Genomic DNA, 19,057 nt, shown 5'->3' on the forward strand with positions numbered 1-19,057 from the left:
ATGTCAGATGCAGGGGAGTTCCCGCGAGAAGAAGCAGAAAAAGATGAAGAAACAGAAGTGGAAGAAGAATATAATCAATATGATAGAGAGGTGGAAAGTATGCAACAGGAATTAAAAGAAGATGACATGTTAGTGCAGAGAAAGCCTCAGCAGGAGGAGGAGGCAGAGGAAGGAGAAGAGAAGGAAGGAGTGGAGGAGAAAGGGGAGGAGGGGGAGGAAGGGGGAAAGGAGGCGGGGGATGAAGAAAGGGAGGAGGAAGAAGGGGAAGAGGGGGAGGAAGTGGAGGAGGAAGAGGAAGGGGAGGAGGAAGGGGAGGAGGGAGGAGTAGAGGAGAAAGGGGAAGAGGGGGAGGAAGGGGGAAAGGAGGCAGGGGATGAAGAAAGGGAGGAGAAAGAAGGGGAAGAGGGGGAGGAAGAGGAAGGGGAGGAGGGAGGAGTAGAGGAGAAAGGGGAGGAGGGGGAGGAAGGGGGAAAGGAGGCAGGGGTTGAAGAAAGGGAGGAGGGGGAGGAGGAAGAAGGGGAAGAGGGGGAGAAAGTGGAGGAGGAAGAGGAAGGGGAGGAGGGAGGAGTAGAGGAGAAAGGGGAAGAGGGGGAGGAAGGGGGAAAGGAGGCAGGGGTTGAAGAAAGGGAGGAGGGGGAGGAGGAAGAAGGGGAAGAGGGGGAGGAAGTGAAGGAGGAAGAGGAAGGAGTGGAGGAGGAGGGGGAGGAAGGGGGAAAGGAGGCGGGGGACGAAGAAAGGGAGGAGGGGGAGGAGGAAGAAAGGGAAGAGGGGGAGGAAGTGGAGGAGGAGGAGGAAGGGGAGGAGGAAGAGGAAGGGGGGGAGGAAGAAGGGGAGGAATGGGAAGAGGAGGAAGAAGAGGAGGAGGAGGAAGAGGGGGAAGAATATGGCCGAGAGGAGGAGGCTGTCAGAGAAGAAACAGAGGAAAAGGCTGGAGAAGGACTGGGGGAGGAGGCTGCCGTTCAGGAAGAAACCACAGCGAAGCCTCAACAAATCACCAAGTCCGCGACCAGTTTGGAGATCGTTACACTGACCGATTCCCAGTCAGGCATGTCAGGAACTTCCCTAGTAAGTAGTAATGTTAAGTCATTCATCTATTCTTTCATTCATTCATTCATTCAGAATCATGGAACGCTTACCATTTGCCAGGCTACGGGGAAAATACAAATAAGATACAGTCCATTCTCTTAAGGAGCTCTAGGGTGTGTAGGGAGGCAGACTGGTACCCGAACACCATGAAACAAGATGCTAAGTGCAGTGATTGAGAGATGCATGGGAGATATTTAAGAAATAAAAATCAAGGACACTTAGCCCAGCTAGGAGGATGGTCAGGGAAGGCCTCCTGGAGGAGGTGTGCAGGGGAGCTGACAGAAAGAGTCCCTAGGGGTTAGTTGGAATGCGCTTGTCTTAGAACAGAGTCAGTGAGATCATAGTAATGTAGGCTGTCCCCCCGAAGGAGAACTCAGCTGTGGTCCAAGGAGAAGTGACTGTGACTCGCCCATCCTTGGAGATGACCAGGGCCACTTAGAAGAATGGTTTTGCTGTGTGGTTCTGCTCGTAGGCCAAGAATAAACCTGGCAGAAACATGATTTGTGTTATTTAAGTACAAAATGTCCCAGGCTCCTTTTTATTTTTTTAAATTATTATTATTTTTTAAGATTTTATTTATTTGACAGAGCGAGAGGGGGCACAAGCAGGGGGAGAGCAGGAGAGGGAGAAGCAGACTCCCCACTGAGGAGGCAGCCCAATGTGGGGCTCACTCCTAGATCCCAGGATCATGACCTGAACCAAAGGCAAACACTTAACCAACTGAGCCCCCCAGGTACCCCCCAGGTGCCCCCCAGGCACCTTTTTGAAACAGTTCATAGTTCCAGTGTGAGGCAAACACTAAGGCTGGCTGAGTAGGGACAGAAAGGAAGGTAAATGAGGGAACCAAGCAGCTCGCGCTGTATTTGGAATCACAATCTTCTTTTATTTCTTTTTTTAAGAGAACCCTTAGTGAGGCAAAGGATGCATTAGAATCAGAGCATTTGGAAACAAATGAGCCTTTAAGAGACTTGAGCTCAAAACTAAAATTTCTTGATTTGGATCAAACCGGTTCTGAGGAGCCAGAGATTAGTTTCCCCGAAACACAGCCCTCAAGCGAGCTTGGGGAGAAAATCGACCGGATGCCCCAGGATGAACCGGGATGGGAAAGGAGAGAGGAAAAAAGATCATCAGACTTAAGTGAGCAACGAGAGGAAGAATTCCAGTCCAAAGCAGAAATGCTGGAGAAATCACTGGTGTCTACCAGCGAGGACATATTGTTTCAAAAGGATGACCGTGCCAACGTGTATCCTTTGGTAAGTGAATGTAACGTGCTTTTTAATTTCCTCTAGTGCTTTAAAAGCATTGTGAAATAAGGGAATTTTATGCATATGGAAGAAAAAATACCACCAGAAATATCCTTTTTGAACTAATAATAGACTCGTATGCTTTAAAGTTCAGTTCAGCGCTCTGGCAGGACATGTGTGACAGGAGCGCCGCATCTGGGCCTGACATCTGGGTCCGACAGTGACAGCGTTGCTCCCCAGACAGGAAATTCCGGACGGGGTTTGTCTGTTGCATACGGTGCCGTTTCTTGTGGGAGGCTCAAGGTCAAAATCTGTCCTCCCCTTCCCCTTCTCTCTCACTTCCTCCTCCTCCTCCTCCATTCCTTTCCCCGTTCCCTCCTCTCCTTGCCTCTTCTGCCTTAGCTGGCTCGATACCTCTTTACAAGCTCCTAAAACTGCACGTTCGGAGATGGACCCGAAAGCAAAAGGTATGGAAAAAGCGAAAGCCACTGAGAAAGGCACCAGGTTGTCCACAGGCATCTGCCTCTGCCGCACAAATATTACCATTTACCAAGAGAAGGACGAGGAGGAGAGTTGTTCCCTTCTTCCTCCATCAGCCACTGAAAATTGCTTCCTGGGATTCACCTCCCTTTTCCCCCGTAGCTTCTGCCTTTGGGAGATTTGTAAGTGATCGAAGGCACGTGAAGTGTTGAATGTCGTTCCTGACACACAGTGAGCACCGGACGGCTGTTCACATCTAGGTGATGGTAGTGGTGGTGATAGCAGGGATGGCAATGATGACGAGGATGATGGCAAACGCCTAGTGGGAGATGCAGACAACTGACAGCCTCCTTTCTGTAGACTGGGTTTCCTTTGAGCAGTGGAGTTCAAGGTCAAAGCTTGGGCTTGCCCAGTCTGAAAGATAGAAAAAGTTTTGGAGCCCCTGTAGGCTTTTGGCTTGTTTAGCCAGCTAATACGACATCTGGTGATATCGCTAATGAGAGCAAGTGTCCTGCGTGCCGGGGGTTTGGGGTCCCCTGTTAGCCTTGGGCTCACGGCAGAACTCAACTCTTCTAGACCACCTCCCTCTGCAAATTTATTTAGCTCCTTGAGGACACCTCCTTTCTGTTCCCGTTCCTGTATTGTTTTTCTTTTCCTTTTTTTTTTTAAGATTTTATTTATTTATTTGACAGAGAGAGATCACAAGTAGGCAGGCAGAGAGAGAGAAAGGAGGAAGCAGGCTCCCCGCTGAGCAGAGAGCCCGATGCGGGGCTCGATCCCAGGACCCTAGGGTCATGACCAGAGCCGAAGGCAGAGGCTTTAACCCACTGAGCCACCCAGGTACCCCAGGCCAAGGGGAGTCTTAAGCAGACTATTCGTGGAGCCCAATGTTGGGCTGGATCCCACAACCCTGAGATCACAACCTGAGCTAAAGCCAAGAGTCAGTTGCTGATCCAACTGTGCCACCCAGGCACCCCTAAAATTTACCATCTTAGCCATTTGGAAGTGTACAGCATCGTAGTAGGTACATTCACACTGTGGTGCAACCAACGCCTGGAACTCATCTCGCGAAACGGAAACTCCCTACCCACTGAACAACTCCCCATTCCCCAGCCCTGCCCCTGGCAACCACCATTCTACTTTCTGTCTCTATGGATCTGACTCCTCTCGGGACCATGTCAGTAGAATCCTACAGTATTTGTCTTTTTCTGACTGGTGGATTTCACTTATGTGATGTCCTCAAGGCCCATCCGCCTTGTAGAATGGCGGATCTCCTTCCTGTGGGAGCCCGAACAACACTCATTTTGCTTATCCATTCATCCGTCATTGGACACTTGGTTTCTGCGAAGTATGCTGCTCTATACATGGGCGTGTGGATGTCTCTTTGAGACCCGGCTTCCTGGTCTTTGAGCTAGGTACCCAGAAGTGTCATTGCCGCATGATACGCTAATTCTGCTTTCAGTGTTTGGGGAGCTCTCCCTGGGGTTTTCCACAGCCGCTGCTCCGTTTCACATTCCCACCGAGAGTGCCCAGTGGTTCCAATTTCTCCACATCCTCGTAAAATTGACCCCTTTAAAGCGTACCATTTATTCCTTTTTAGCATGTCCACAAAGTTGTGCAGCCATCACCACTATCTAATTCCAGAACATTTTCATCCCGCACAAAAGAAATCCGTATCCCAGAGCCGTCACTCCCCACCCACCTTCCCCAGGCCCCCGGCAGCCACTGAGCTCCTTTCCGTCTCTATGGATCGGACTGACCCTGCACTGTGTGTGGCCCCTTTCACTCAGCGTCATGGATTTGAGGGTCCTCTGCACCCTAGCATGCAGATGAGGACGTTCTTAAAGTGATCCCCTTTACTTTGGCCTGATGATGTGAAATCCTTCCCCACCAGAGGCTGTGCCAGGGGTGCCTGGCGTCACAGTTCCGGGCTCGGCGCACTCAGTGTCTTGCTGGTCTTGCCTTTGTCTTCCAGACCATGACTTGGTCTTTCGGATGGAACAGTTCTCTTCCTGTTTACTACATTCGAGATGAAAACCAGCGAGTTCTTCTCTACGTCTGTGCTCACACTGCGGTCATCTACGATGTCTTCAAGAATACTCAGCACCATCTTCAGGTATGCAAGTTTTCGTTGTTGCTTTTTAAGATTTTATTTTTTTATTTGAGAGAGCAAGCGAGAGAGAGCATGAGGGAGAAGCAGACTCCCCTGCTGAGCAGGGAACCTGACGTGGGGCTCGATCCCAGGACCCTGAGATCAAAGCCTTAGCCGAAGGCAAATGCTTAACTGACTGAGCCACCCAGGAGCCCCTGGACATATATTTTAATAAGGACCTTCCTTAAGTCAATGCCTATGTCAAAAACATCACAGAGGGGTTCCCAAAGGCCCAGTCGGTACTCAGGGATCCACACCAAGTGGGTGCAAAATTTGCATCTAGATGTCCAGAGACACACACAAGCCCAGCAAGCAGCCCTTCCTGGAGCTCCGTTGAATGTGCAGCACTGAGCACAGTGCTGATGGGAGGGAGAGGGGGTAGTTTGTGTCTGCACAGCGAGGAAGGAGCAGCAGGCAGAGGGGATGAGAAATAGGGACCATGCCAGGCAGGTGTCCGGACTCCTACAGAGTCAGGTGGCTGGAAGTGGCCTTGACCATTCATCCATCCATCCATTCATTCATTCATTCATTTATTCCATAGGTATTTATCAGAACCTCTTTGTTTCAGATTCTGGGTCTGTAGTCATGAACAAAACAGATCTAGCCCCCCCCCCCATCCATGGAGCTTATAGTCTCATAAATACACAATTACGAATTACAACAAGCACTCCAAAGGAAATGTGGGCTGCTTCAGGAGAGAGATCAGGAGTGAGAGATGGCCCTCCAGTTGGGTGGGCTGGCAAACGTACCCTTTGTGCTGAGATCTGACTGAGGAGAATGAACCAACCAGGGGCAGTTTGGGGAGGAGCAGTCCAGACCCAGGGAGCTCCAGGTTTGCAGGCCTGCCCACGGGGCCCAGAAAGAAGGCTGGTATGACTGACACAGAGTGAGCAAGGGGAGAGAAAGGAGGGAGGAAATGGGCTATTTCCTAGCAGGGAGCACTAGCATCTTGTTTGTTTCCAGAAGGTTCCTGAGTTACTGGGAAAGGATTGGTGGGGGGGGGGGGGGCGGGATGGGAACGAAAGCAGAGAGACCAGCGAAGAGGCTTTTGCTCCAGATCTGCTCAGTGGCCTGAGTGGACACTGTTTAAGGGAGATGAGGCCAGCAGGGCTTCAAGGGGCTGGAGGTGGGGCAGAGCCCCAACATTTATTCCCCACCTGGGTTCAGAGTTGGGCACATGCCTAGATCTGTAGGGAGCCCCTGTCCTTGTGGGGAGTGTGGCTTACCCTTCAGCAGTTTTGAGGGAGAGAAAATCGGAAAACCACCGGCTATGGAGAAATGCCAGGGAAAGGCCGTCGGAGTGGAATTGTCAGCCCGATGAACCTGGAAGGGGAGCTCAGTTCTCTCCGTGGGGCCCCAGCCTCTCCGGCCGTCCTGAATGTTTCAGAGCATTTTCTCTGCATTTCTGCAGGGCCATGCTAACGTGATCTCCTGCCTCTGCATCAGTGAAGACAGGCGGTGGATTGCCACGGCCGACAAAGGGCCCGACTGCCTGATAATCATCTGGGACTCCTTCACAGGGTAGGCGTGGCGCAGGCCTGTTTTTTCCTACTCAGTGTAGCGTATCTGCAACAAATGAGAAATGCCGGTCTGGGCGTGCAGAAGCCGGCGATGGGATGCAGTGAGGGTGAAGCGGGCTGGGGAGGCTGGCCGTCCTGTTGCCTTGAGGCCCGGTCGAGTGACATTACCTTCATGAATTTCCCATTTACAATTCTTGGCTCTTTAGGCCCAGAAACTTGGTTTGGCGGTGTCCCAGAGTAGATGAGGGAGGTTGACGCTAACCCAGAGAACTGAAGTGATTTTCCCCATCTGAAAAAAAAGAGGCTGATTATACCCACTGTTTTAGTTTCCTTGGGCTGCTCTAAGAAATTACCACGCACAGAGGGGCTTCAAATAACAGAAAGTTATTCCCTCACAGTTCACGAGGCTGGAAGTCTGAAATCAGGGTGCCCAAAGGGGTGGTTCCTTCTGGGGCTCTGAGGGAGAACCTGCTCCAGGCCTCTCTCTCAGGCGCTGGTGGTGGCTGGCAGCCCTTGTGTTCCTTGGCTGGTAGACCAACCACTCTAGTCTCTGCCTCTGTCTTCACATGGCGCCGTCCCCTGTGTGTCTCTTTGTGTCTGCTCTTCTATGAGCTCAGCAGTCATTGGTTTTAGGATCCATCCTAACCCGTCCTCCTCTGAGATAACACATGTGCAAGGACCCTATTCCCATATAATGCTCACATCCTGAGGCTCTGGATGGACGTGACTTCTGAGGGGGCCCTCAACACACTGCTCTTACCTTACAGGACTGTCGTGAAGACCCGTAGTGCAGAGCACGTGGCCCACGATAGATGTTCATGTGTGTTTCTTTCTTCATTGCTAGTCCCAGAGGCAGAGTGCAGTGCTAGATTAATGGATAAGATTATAAGGCCCTGGTTGGGTTGTGGGGGGTGGTGACGCGGGGGGTGGATGAGTCCAGTTGGGGACGATTAGGAAGAAGTTGTGTTTAATGCTCTCGGGTGTTCTGGAAAGTTAGGTTGGATGTCCTAAGATATAGGTCCCCCAGGTGACTGGTGACCTCCTAGGGCCCTGTTACTTAATCCTGGTCCTCATCTCACTAGACGTCCCAGTGGCATTTGACACTCTTCATTCCCTTGGCTTCTCTGATACCATGTCCCCTTGGTTTTCACCCGCCTTCTGAGACTCTGCCTCCTCTGGCCCAAGATGGTGAGGCTGCGGTTGGTCCTGTTCTCCAGCCGGGAGGGAGCAGACCTGGGGTTGATGCCACACCGTCTTCATCTCCATAACCACCTCAGAATTCCTCTTTTCATGGATGAGGAAGCTGCTGGAGAGCATTCTACCTGGATGTCCCGGGGATATCTCCTGCTGAAATGTCCCCAAGCCCTGTTGCATCTCCTCCCAGAGGCCTTCTAAGCCCACCTCTGCTGCCCCTGCCCACCCCCCCCCCACTCCCGCCTGGCCAGCCTCTTCCTCTGCAGTTTCACTCTGCAACCCAGCCTCCAGCTTGGTGACTTAGAATACACACATAAAATTGACCATCCCCACAATTTTTAGAAAAGATTTAGTTTTTATTTATTTAAGAGCAAGAGAGTGTGAGTGGGGGATGGGCAGAGGGCAAGGGAGGGAGAATCCTCAAGCAGACTCCTTGCTGTGCAGAGCCCGATGTGTGGCTCGATCCCAGGACCCTGAGATCATGACCTGTGCCGAAGTCAAGAGCCAGACGCTTTACCGACTGAGCCACCCCGGCACCCCATCGTAAAAATAGGATTTTTTTAAAAAAATTTAAAGATTTTATTTATTTATTTGACAGACAGAGATCACAAGTAGGCAGAGAGGCGGGCAGAGAGAGAGAGAAGGAAGCAGGCTCCCCGCTGAGCAGAGAGCCCGATGCAGGGCTCGATCCCAGGACCCTGAGATCACGACCTGAGCCGAAGGCAGAGGCTTAACCCACTGAGCCACCCAAGTCCCCCAAAATATGATTTTTAAATGTCTAATTTGGTGGCATTGATTACATTCACAATGTTGTGCGACCATCGGCACGATTTCCGGAATGTTTTCATCACCCCAAACAGAAACTCTGTGACAGTGAGCTCCCATTCTCCTTCCTCTCGGCCCCTCATCAACTTTCTGTCTCTATAGGTTTGCCTCTCATCATTTTATGTCCGTGAATCGCATGTGGCTTTTTATGTCTGGTTTTTCTCTCAGCATAATGTTTTCGGAGTTCTCCCGTCCTGTAGCATGAGTCAGTGCTTCCTTTGTTTTCAAGATTCTATCGGATGGATGTACCGATTCTGCTTATCTACTCATCTGTTGGTTTTTAATAATTTTTTGTTGTTGTTGTTTTTAATAATCTTTTAATTGAAAGCTAACGTCTCCTCTGGCCACCATCTCCAATCTTCATCCTCTTCCTGGAGGTAGTCAATTTGGTGTGTTTCCTTCCAGAACATTTGCTGTTGTCTTAAATACAGATACACGGACATCAGCATGTAGCATCGCGTGGTTCTTTTTTTTTTTTTTAAGATTTTATTTATTTATTTGACAGAGATCACAAGTAGGCAGAGAGGCAGGCAGAGAGCGGGGGGGAAGCAGGCCCCCTGCCGAGCAGAGAGCCCAATGTGGGGCTCGATCCCAGGACCCTGGGATCATGACCTGAGCCGAAGACAGAGGCTCAGCCCACTGACCACCCAGGTGCCCCCGCGTGGTTCTTCTCCACAGCATTTTGAGTGTGATCTTTTCCCAAAGGCAAAATCTGTTTGTGATACTCCCCTGCTGAACACCCTTCAGAGGCTGCCTCTTGCTGACCCAGCCTGAGTTAGAGGGAAAAACGCATCTTGCATCCTAGTTGCGGGAACTCGTCCCCCAAAAAGTGGAATTCCCCCTCCCCGTGCCCAGCTGTGACCTGTGGCTGTCACATGCTTCTAGCTGCAAGTAGTGGGATATCCGACTTACACATGAGGGAAAGTTGTTCTATCCTGTGACAGAGTCCACAGGCAGGAAGGGTGGGCCCCTCATGGGTGTCTCTTCTCTGAAACTGTTGCCAATATCTCCCCTTCCCCAGGCGCGGCTGGCCCCCTAAAAAGGCTTTATTCTTTGCTTTTTTCTTTTCTTTTTTCTAAGATTTTATTTATTTATTTAACAAAGTAGAGAGCACAAGTAGGCAGAGAGGCAGGCGGGGGGCGGGGGGGGAAACATTCCCCACCGAGCAGAGAGCCTGATGCGGGACTCGATCCCAGGACGCTGGGATCATGACCCGAGCTGAAGGCTTAACTGACTGAGCCACCCAGGCCCCCTCTTTGCTTTTCTCTTGCTCCTAAATCTGTCTCCCCAACTAGACTAGGGGTGACTCTGGCAGTGATTTTTTTTCTTTTTAATTGCAAAGTAAAGTGCATCTGTGGTTAACAATTCAATATGTCAATACGAGTTTTATGATATAGTAAATGATGACTTTGGGACCCAGAAAAGATTACTTGGTTTAAGAATTAATATTCACTTTATTAAAGTTATAAACTAAGAACCATAGTTTTTCCTTAAGCTTTTTATTCAACTTATAAATCTTACTCCTTTTACAAATCTAGCATATTTTTACAATTGCCTTTAAGGGGGTTTTGATTAATGTTAGGCCCCACTCACAAATTTGATTATTAATTCCTTTTAAACATTTTAAAACTGCACTTAGAAATTGAATATATTTGGTTTTATCTCTAAGTTCTTTAGTAGTCTGATTAAAAAATAAACCCTTCACCCATACTTAAGGAATTCTTGTAAATCTAATAAATTAGACATAACTATGGCAAATCTTAAGTTCTCATAAGTATTCTAATATTGTTTATAAACCAGTGTGATTTGAATGTAAAATCACAAGTCTGAATCAACCACGGGCTTTAAATTAGAATCACAAATTTAATCCATCAGAGGCTCTGATATGTTAAATTCTCTTAAGCATCACCCATTCCTAAGAAAAATAAACAGATTCTCTTCCCACCATTATGTTTACAGAACAGGCCCAGCTGACATCACTGGCTCTCTGTTTAAGTCTGGAAAGCCACAGGGATAAGATGCTTTCCCCCACTAAGGACCTCACCGTGTCATTCACAGCAATGGTAGTTTGGGCTGCCTTCTCTCAAATGATTTTGGGGGCTACTTCCCAGGGGGATGAAGTCCTCTCCGGTGACAGAGAACCAGCCAGGTCCTCAGCTGGAGCACAGACTTGGTCCCAGCCATTTGGGGCACTGGAGTGACCTACGAGGCCTGCTGATATTTCCTGTAACAAGGGCTGTGTAATGAAAAACAATGGGGAACCACCAGCCCACGGTCCTGGATTAGGACGTCCTACCACCCAGCTTTTCCTCCCCCATGCACGCACTCACGATCACCCACATCCTTGCTTCTGTTGTGTTTCTCTGGCTCACTTAGATATTTAAATATCTCATTTAATTCTGCATGTGACAAGGTTTTTCCTGCTTCTTAGGGTTCTACAGTCTTGCGAGTGACATGGTATAGAAGTGAATGAGGGAAAAAAAGTGAGTCCTTCTTCACCCAGACACATCTCCAGAGTCATCCTTGTTTAGTTTAGAATCTGTTCCTCTAGACTCTTCCATGCACAGAAATGTGTGCACTCTCTCTCCCTTGTGCAGGATGAAGCTACCCACACTGGTCGGCAATTTGCTTTTTTCTCAAAATTTTGGTCCCCTTCCCACATCGGCCTCATTCTTTTTTTTTTTTTTTTTAAGATTTTATTTATTTATTTGGCAAAGAGAGAGAGCATAGGTAGGCAGAGCGGCAGGCAGAGGGAGAGGGAGAAGCATGCTCTCCACTGAGCAGGGAGCCTGATGTAGGATTCGATCCCAGGACATGAGCTCGAGTCAGCCGCTTAACCAACTGAGCCACCCAGGCGCCCCTGCCTCGTTCCTTTTACAAGTAGCCTAGTTTTTTATTATATGGTTATGTCATAATGTTTTTTTAACAGTTCCCACATCCGTGGGTATTTGTGTTTCGAGATTCTTTGCCATTAAAGCAGTGCCACGATGAACATGAATTTTTATTTATATTTATATATATCTCTGTTTACTTTTATTTTTCTGGGAAAAAGGCTGTAGAAGAGGAATTATTGAGTCCTAGGGTGCGTGCATTTAAAATTTTGACAGGTGCAGCTAAGTTGCTGTCTAGAAAGCCTGTGCTTGTTTTCATTCCCGCTTAGGTGGGAGGGCGCTCCTTTTCCTGAGAGCTGGGTATTGTCCTCGGCATCTTTTTTTCATATTTCCGTCCTTCGTGCCTGGCACGGAATCAGCGCTCAGTAGTGGGTGACAGTAGACTTCATGAAGAGAACAAACGGCATGTTTGCATAATGCTGAGTTAGTTTTATTATTTTTTAAATTGAGGTAAAATTCACATAAGGTAAAATTCGCCGTTGTGAAGCGTGCGATTCAGTGGCATCGAGCGCGTTTGCAGTGTTGTGCCATCGCCGCTTGTATCTAGTTCCAACTGCTGTTTTAAAGTCATCTCTACGCCCAATGTGGGGCTCGAACCCACAACCCCAAAGTCAGGAGTTGCATGCTCCACCACCTGAGCCTGCTGGGTTCGCCTAGTTCCAAAACCCCAAAAGGAAAACCCAAAGCCGTCGGTCATCCTTCCCATTCCCCCTGACAGCCACTGACATGCCAGTCCGTCCCTATGATTTTCTAATTCTGGACTCTTCATATCAATGAGCTCAAACAACGTATGGTCTCTGTGTCAGGCCTCTCTACTTCACGTGATGTTTTTAGGGTCCACCCCTGATACAGCAGGGGTCCGCACTTCCTTCTTTTGTATGGCTGCATCGCAGTCCGTTGTATGGACGGACCACATTTGGTTCCTCCTTAGCTTTTGAAGCGAGTCCCTCCGGGGAGCACGGCAGACCTCCGCAAAGGGGTGTTCCCCGGTCCTGTTTTGCAGCATTCCTGTGCACACAATATTTGACAGCTGCCCAGAAGGCAACGGCATCGAGGCCATAGCCATCACCCGGGACGCCAAATATCTGGCAACCATCTCCGATGCTGAAATCCAGGTACAGAGCACTTGGAGACCACCTCAGCAGGCTGACCGGTCTGTCAAGTGTGGCCCGGTGAGCAGCTCTGCTCGGGCCACGTAGCATCTGTGATGCTCTCAGGGCATGACCGGACCCCATGGCCCCTCGCTGGGGGGTTCTCTCCCTGGGGTTCAGCTCACGGTGTCATGCTCCCGAGCCACAGTTACACGGCTACCACAAGAGGTGTCGGGTTCGTCAGCAGCCTTCAGGAACCTTCTCATTCTCCTCCATCTGCTGTCACTCACAGGAAGTTTGCATCTGGAGGTGGACCTTAGCCGTGGAAACGCCAGCGTGTACCCTCAACCTCCTCAAAGAGTATGGTGTTCAGGTGAGCTCAGTTTGAGTGTGCAAAGCTGTGTCTACAGTCACACCGAGCCCAGGTCCAAACCTACTTTTGGTTTTGCTGGCGTTTGGTTAGAGTACACTAGAGCTTGTAAAAAAACACTGCCGTGTCCTTGATCTCATTTTAATCTTGATGATAGTGAGCAATATTTTTTTGAGCATGTATTATGTGCCAGGTTCTGCTAAGTTTGTTAGAGCAAGCATCTCACGCAGTTTGTGCAAACGTGCTGGGAAGGAGTTCTTTAGTAACACAGTGGACTGCTACTGTCAAGTACTAGGTAATTTGTCTGAAGTCATGGGCCAGCGGCCTTTCCTGTTCTAGACCCATGCTCTTAACTGATCCTGAGACCCAGAAATTATTAGTCTCGGTTTGCTTGAAGCGGCTTGCCAAGGACACCCACCAAGTCTACTCTTCTCTTCTGCGTCGTCGTACTCATCCTTGTACCCTTTGCTCATCACACGCCTGCTCGGTCCCTACGATGCACCAGACACTGTGCAAAGTGCTCACCTGGGTGCAGGACCCAGAGCCCAGTCAGAGGGCCTGGGTGACTGGGCTCAGCCGGGCACACGTCATGCTGCAGCTTCATGTCCATGTCTCTCCTTCTGGCCCCCCACCATCCCTCTAGGTCTCTGCAAAAAATTCCCTCACAGCTTTTATAAGCTGAGCTGATACAGTAGCCACCGGCCATAGCGAGTTTTTCTGTTGCTGTAAGAAACGCTCTGGGACTTTTTAGAGCTCGCTTTGAATCTGTGGATTGCTTTGCGCAGTTGTCCTCTTAACAATCCACGGGCACAGCGGCGCCTGGGTGGTTCGTGGGTTAAAGCCTCTGCCTTTGGCTCAGGTCATGATCTCAGGGTCCTGGGATCGAGCCCCGCATCGGGCTCTCTGCTCGGCGGGGAGCCTGCTTCCCTTCCTCTCTCTCTGCCTGCCTCTCTGCCTACTTGTGATCTCTGTCTGTCAAATAAATAAATAAAATCTTTAAAAAAAACAAAAACAAAAAACAAAGCAATCCACGGGCACAGGCTGTCTTTCCATTCACTGACGTCTTCTCGAGTTTTCTTCAGCAGTGCCGTTTGCAGTGAACAAACTCTCCACCAAAGGTTTATTCCTGGGTCTTTTTATGCTATCATAAGTGGATCGGTGTTCTTAATTTCCTTCGTGGCTTTTCATTGCTAGTCTATAGAAACGCAACTGATTTTTGTGGGATCCTGTGCCATGAGACTTTGCTGATTACATGTGGCTGCTTGGATTTAAGTCAGTTAGAGTGAGATAAAACTACAGATTCATTTCCTCGGTGTCACTACATCTCAAGTACTCCCCAGCCACCTGTGGCCAGTGGCTGCCACGTTTGACAGAACAGATGAGCCAACATCTCAGTCACAGCGGAATGTGCCACGGACAGCACTGCAGGGCCCGAGGTCTGGAAGGGCTCTGCCGTCAGCCTGCTCCGCGCTCCTGCCCGCCCAGCTGGACCGAGCCCTTGGATGTGGCCTTGAGTCACAAAGGGCGAGCGAGCGCTCAGCACGGCCCAGCTTTCTAGTAGGCTGGCTGTTTCGTTTCTAGAGAGAACTGTCTCACACCTTCTCTTCATCCCTCCCCGGCCCTTCCTCTTCCTCTCGGCTGATGACCTGTCTCATTTTGCATTGAGAGAATGGGGGCCATCGGGTACAAACCCTGGCCTGTTCTCACTCCCAGCCTACAACCTGCTTCAGGCTCACCACTGCCTCCTGCCCCTCTGCCTGTAAGAGCGGCCAGTGCCCGAGATGCCACTCCTCTTGGGTGCTCGAGGCCCTCTCCTGCAGCGATCGGCTCTCCCTCCGCTGGGTAGCTATACCCATAGCAGACACACATGCGTTTGTCTCCCCTGTCTCTGGAGGACACCACTGACGGCGCGTCTCCTTCCGGCTCTGGCTACCTGCACCTTTTCACAGTAACATGTCTCCGGGTGCTGTCTATGCGTGCTTTCTGACTTCATCATCTCTCGTGTACTCTTTGGTGCACAAAATATTTGATCTCTTTATATTTTCATTGTTAAAGGAGGCATACATGCAAAATGTGTACATTTAGAGGCACAAAACAAAAGGTACCTGTGTGTTTACTGCCCAGTCAAGAAAGAACATCACCCAAACCCTGGAAGTTCCTTTGTCCTCCTTCCCCAATCCCATCCCCAAGTTAACTAGGGTTAACTAGTTAACTAGTGTCCAGGTTTTGTGTTACACATTCCCTTGCTTTCCTGTATACTTTGTCTAGCAAGTATCTCTCAGTACTTTCCTTTTTTTTTCTTTTTTTCCTGAGAGAGAGAGAGAGAGAGAGAGAGAGAGAGAGAGAGAGAGAACATGAGCAGGGAGGGGCAGACGGAGAGGGAGAGAGAGACTTTCAAGCAGACTCCATGCTGAGTGCAGAGCCTGATGCAGAGCTCGATGTCAGGACCCTGAGATTCTGACCTGAGTCAAAATGAAGAGTCGGGTGCTTAACCAACTGAGCCACCCGGGCCCCCCCTCCCCATTTTTTTAAGTAGGCTCCACAGCCGGCCTGGGGCTGGAGCTCAGGACCCTGAGATCAGGAGCTGCCGGCTCTGCTGGCTGAGCCAGCCGGGCGCCCCTCCCTCAGTACTATCCTATTTTGTTTTACCTGTTTTGTTTGGTGCGTATCTGGAATCATAGTTGCTTCATTTTGTCTGCCCTGTTTCTGAGATTCATCCATTTTGAATACTGAGCTTTAATTCACTAATTTTCACGCCTACCTAGTCTCTTCTTGTCTGAGTATAATATAGCTTGGTTCTCTCTCCTACCGGCGATGAGCATTTTGGCTCTTCTGATCTGTCTTCCCCCTGCCCACGGCTCTACCAAATCTGTGCTTATCACAGTCACTGGCGTTTCCAAGTCAAGCGAGCGCTATTACATCCCCACCAGCACCATTCCCAGTGGGCGTTGAAGACGCCTTCCCTGGGCTCACAACCTTCCCTGGGCTCCTCTGTGGGCTTGTCCTCTTTCACTGCATGCCTTCTAATGCTGGCCGTCCTCAGGGTTGAGTCGTGGGAGCTCCTCTTACGGCGACACCTTCTTCCTGGGTGTCCTCATCCATTCCCGTGACTTTTAAGTCCTGTGCATTCCCAAGATGCACCCGAAATCCTTCCTCCCCTCTCCGTTTCCACTGCCACCACAGCTCCCTGCGTGACTCCAACATCCTTCCGGCTGAGCCGTGTTCACTCTTGTCCTGGTCCTTCCCGCCTTCCTGCAGCAGCCACAGTGACAGTTCTTAACTGAGCCGGACAGATCATATCACTCTCACTTAAAGTCTTTCAGTGACTTCCCTCTGTGATGGGGATCACCCTAAACTCCCCCTCCACCCACCTACCAGCACCTACCCTCCTGTTTATTAATGTCTGTTAGTTTGTATGCCCTGAATTTTACAGAAATGGACTCTTTTTGTGGAGGGCTCTGGCTTCTTTTATTCAATTTAATTTTTGAGATGCATCTATGTATGCAACAATAGTTTATTCCTCTTTATTCCTCTATGTGTCCTTTAAGATGTGAATACTGAGTAGTCATTGAATAGATGTCACAATTTGCTTCTTCACCTGTTAAAAGACATTTGCCCTGTTTCCTGTTTGTGGCTGTTGAAAACAAAGGTGCCTGAACTTTCACGCACAAGTCTTTGTAGGATATATGCTTTCATTTCTCTTGGTAATTATCTTTGTTTCTGAAGGCTATCTGCCCTAACTATAGGGCTGTGGGGTGGTAGTTATTGCCGTACTTTGAAGATATTATTGTCTTTATTTTTTTTAAGATTTTATTTATTTACTTAATAGAGAGAGAGAGAGATATCACAAGTAGGCAGAGAAGCAGGCAGAGAGAGAAGGAAGCAGGGTCCCTGCTGAGCAGAGAGCCTGATGTGGGGCTCGATCCCAGGACCCTGAGATCATGACCTGAGCCAAAAGCAGAGGCTTTAACCCACTGAGCCACCCAGGTGCCCTGATATTATTGTCTTTAGACTTAACACCACTTCTGTTGAGAAGTCAACTATCAATCTTATTGTTCCCTCTTCTGAAAGTTATGTATGTCTTTCCCCTCCTGCCCCATTCTGGCTGCTTTTTAGGTTTTCTGCTGATTGTTAGCAGTTTTTAATGATGTGTCTCTATGTATATGGATATGTTGTTCATTTTTTTAAAAAATCCAAAACTGGGTGCCTGGATGGGTCAGTCAGTGGAGCGTGTGACTCTTGATCTTGGCTTGTGAGTTCGAGCCCCATGTTGGGCATAGAGATTACTCACAAAAAAGGGTAAGTAAATAAAAATTAAAATCTAAAAAAAAAAAAAAACCCAAAACCCAAAACATATCTTCTGGGGTTCTTTGAACTTGGAATATCGTATCTTTCTTCAGTTTTGCAAAATTCTCTGCCACTGCTTCTTTAAACATCACTTTTACCACCTTTTTTTCTTTCCTCTCCTTTTGGTACTCCAATTATACAGACATTGGACCCGTCTTGTCCTATACGTCTCTTATTGTCTATATTGTCTGTTCTTTTGTGTCTTTATCCTTCAGCCCAGATATTTTCTCCTCTAATTTATCTTCCCATTGTACTGACTAGTTATTTCTTTGGCTACATTTAATTTTCTGTTAAATCCTCTTTTGAGGTTTTTTAAATTTTTTTTTTTTTCAGATCTAGAATTTCCGTTTGATTCTTTTTAAAAATAGAGTTACTGCTGAGATTGCCCATCGTGCCCTCTGCTCTCTGGCACATCGTGACCACAGTTATTGTCAAGTCTGCGTGTGGCGGTGCTATGCCTGCATCTCCTGGGGTCTCTTGCTGATGATTGCTCCCCCCTCGGTTGTCAGTCATTTGGAAATGTCTCTTTCATATGCCTGGTTATGTTTCATCAGATGCCCAGTGTCATGCTTTAAAAAGTTTAGGAATAATTTGAGGCTCAGGATGGTACCTTCCTCCAAGGAAGACTCACTTTTGCTTCTTGCTGGCATCTGGCAAAGTTAACGAGATTAACTGATTAATCAAATCACAGATCACAGTGATTTGAGGCTGATTTCCAGCCTTTGTGAGGACTTGTCCATGCATTTGCTTCCAACTGTTCTGCGCAACCCCCCGCCCCCACCGAGGCTGTTGAGCTGTCCTGAAATTACTTCTCAAACCTTGGCACTGGTCCTTCACATTCCTGGAGCAGGCAAGGAGTAGGCGATGGGATGGAGGTGGCAGGAATGGAACTTAAGTCGTGTTTCTAGAAGCTGTCTCCCAGGGCTGCCCCCTGCATCCCTTCACCTCGGGCCGCAGCCACCCCCTCCCACACACATACTCTCGCAGGACATGCATCTCAGTCTGCCCGGGGAGCTCCGTGGTGGTGTGGCTGTTGTTCAGCTTCTGCACTTCGTGGTTTCCTCACTTGCATAGTTACCGCAGGGTTGATTTTTGGGAAGGGAGCCAGGCAGTCCAGGCTATTCACCGTGTTGGCAGGAATCAGAAACTCTTTCCAGTATTTGGCATTCATTCCAAGTTACCTTGTGGCCTTGTCAAATTTAGAAATGTGTATGCAGCAGTTTTTGTCCAAAAGGACACAGAGTAAAGGTTATTAGTGAATATTGTGCTACTTTTGCTTGTTCCGATGAATTATAATAAATAAGACTAAATAAGAAAGGGAACACATTTGAGACCATTAATTTTAACACTCAGTGTTTAAATTCTATTCCTCTTGCTTACAAAATGCTGTTGTCTTTCCTGTTTTATATTCCTACTCAGCTATTTATTATAATATAAATATTATTTATTTTTAACATTTAGCTTAGCCAGAGAGAAACAGAAAATTTATTGTAATGTAATATATTTCCATACTTTATATTTCAGAACTATCTTACTTTTAATCCAACAAATAATAAAGAATTGGTGAGCAACAGTAAAACACAGGCAATATATTATTTGTGGGTAAGTAGAAATATTTTGATTTGTCTTAAATGTAGGGACAAGTATGTGTTCATTTCCTGAGTACAGATGTTTTGGCAATGTAACAGTACAGTATCTACTTAGGAAGCAATAAATATGTAATAAAATGTTTGATTTAATTTTAGCATTTACTTTAGTCTCATTGGAAACTAGTGTATTAAATCAGAAGCAGATAATTTAAATTTCATTTAATTTTTTAAAGTAATGAGGCAAATATTTATTTGAATATATTTAACA

At 48.2% G+C, this 19,057-nt stretch overlaps 1 protein-coding gene across 1 annotated transcript in view; it reads left to right on the forward strand.

Moving 5' to 3' along the window:
• CFAP251 (cilia and flagella associated protein 251) overlaps positions 1 to 19,057 on the forward strand; it is a gene marked incomplete at its 5' end in the record, with an annotated part of 63,019 nt that continues 43,962 nt past the window's right edge. The window contains 9 exons of the mRNA XM_080821639.1: positions 1 to 97; positions 491 to 555; positions 637 to 1,065; positions 1,986 to 2,339; positions 4,786 to 4,926; positions 6,374 to 6,483; positions 12,396 to 12,507; positions 12,776 to 12,856; positions 18,725 to 18,802. Coding sequence (XP_080677765.1) covers positions 1 to 97; positions 491 to 555; positions 637 to 1,065; positions 1,986 to 2,339; positions 4,786 to 4,926; positions 6,374 to 6,483; positions 12,396 to 12,507; positions 12,776 to 12,856; positions 18,725 to 18,802 — 1,467 coding nt within the window. The remainder of the gene's footprint in view (positions 98 to 490; positions 556 to 636; positions 1,066 to 1,985; positions 2,340 to 4,785; positions 4,927 to 6,373; positions 6,484 to 12,395; positions 12,508 to 12,775; positions 12,857 to 18,724; positions 18,803 to 19,057) is intronic.

The sequence above is a fragment of the Martes martes genome, assembly GCF_963455335.1.
Source record: "Martes martes genome assembly, chromosome: 13".
NCBI lineage: Eukaryota > Metazoa > Chordata > Mammalia > Carnivora > Mustelidae > Martes > Martes martes.